Source organism: Habropoda laboriosa, unplaced genomic scaffold (genome assembly GCF_001263275.1).
Source record: "Habropoda laboriosa isolate 0110345459 unplaced genomic scaffold, ASM126327v1 scaffold128, whole genome shotgun sequence".
Lineage (NCBI taxonomy): Eukaryota > Metazoa > Arthropoda > Insecta > Hymenoptera > Apidae > Habropoda > Habropoda laboriosa.
The window spans coordinates 675,582-676,645 of NW_017100281.1; the positions used below are offsets into that span (position 1 = coordinate 675,582).

The 1,064-nt window shown below is 24.0% G+C and overlaps 1 protein-coding gene across 1 annotated transcript in view; it reads left to right on the top strand.

Annotated features, from left to right (window-relative positions):
- Nucleotides 1–1,064, top strand: part of LOC108573602 (actin-related protein 2/3 complex subunit 2) — a 1,878-nt gene continuing 814 nt past the window's right edge. The window contains exons 1-3 of the mRNA XM_017936065.1: nt 1–74; nt 519–612; nt 909–1,015. Coding sequence (XP_017791554.1) covers nt 1–74; nt 519–612; nt 909–1,015 — 275 coding nt within the window. The remainder of the gene's footprint in view (nt 75–518; nt 613–908; nt 1,016–1,064) is intronic.

Consider the following 1,064-nt stretch of genomic DNA (forward strand, 5'->3'; position numbering starts at 1 on the left):
ATGATTTTATTAGAGATACACAATAGGATACTAGAAGAAACGTTAGCTAACAAAATAAAAAATGCTTTGTCGGGGTAAGTAAAATGCTTCATTTTTAAGGTCAAGATATTTTATACATTCCTAACATAAAGTTAAGGATTACAAGTTAGGGCGGTGTCCGTTTCAAATACTTGTACTGTTTATTTTAGTAAAACATAAATGAATCATTTTGACATTCACAAATATTATATAGTTTCTTTTAAATGAACGACTTTAAAGTCAACTACTATTTACTTGCATTATGTTAAACAAATATTTATATAAAGTGCAGTAGTTTTAACACTTGATCTTATATTTTAATACTTTAATGAAACTATTTTAATTTAAAAAGTGATAAGAAAATGTAAATAGGTAATGTGTGCAATTAATATGTAATTAAAATGTATGAAAAAACAATAACATTAAATCATTCATTTCTCAAACTTCTCATAATTTTGTATTTGACATATTTAATATAATGAATATACATTTTTTCATAGTCACAAACCAGAATCTACAGATGTTGTTATAGCAGACTTTGATGGAGTTTTGTTTCATATTTCTAACTTAAGTGGTGATAAGTCAAAAATTAGAGTAAGTTTTAAAAATTGTATCATGTATACTGTTTATCGCATAATAAATTCTAATGTAAATTCTGTAGCACTGAGATCAGTGTATTATTTATTAACTATTGTATATCAGTAGTATATATTTATTTATTCAGCCTCACAGCCATGAATTGGACTTGTATATCAGTAGTATGTAATCATTATTTTATTTTCAACATTGTCACAACTAAATTTAAATTTATAAAAGGTATTATTTTGTTCTTGGATTTTTCAGTTTGATACTTTTTTTATATTTTTATAACATGCTTAATTTTCTTGCAGATAAGTATTCTACTTAAATTTTATAAACAATTACAAGAACATGGGGCTGATGAATTACTTATACGTGAATATGGATCTTACCTTATAGCTCCTGAGAATGGTAAACAGTTTGAAACTGAAATATATATAATCATTATTTAAAAATTATTAAATAAG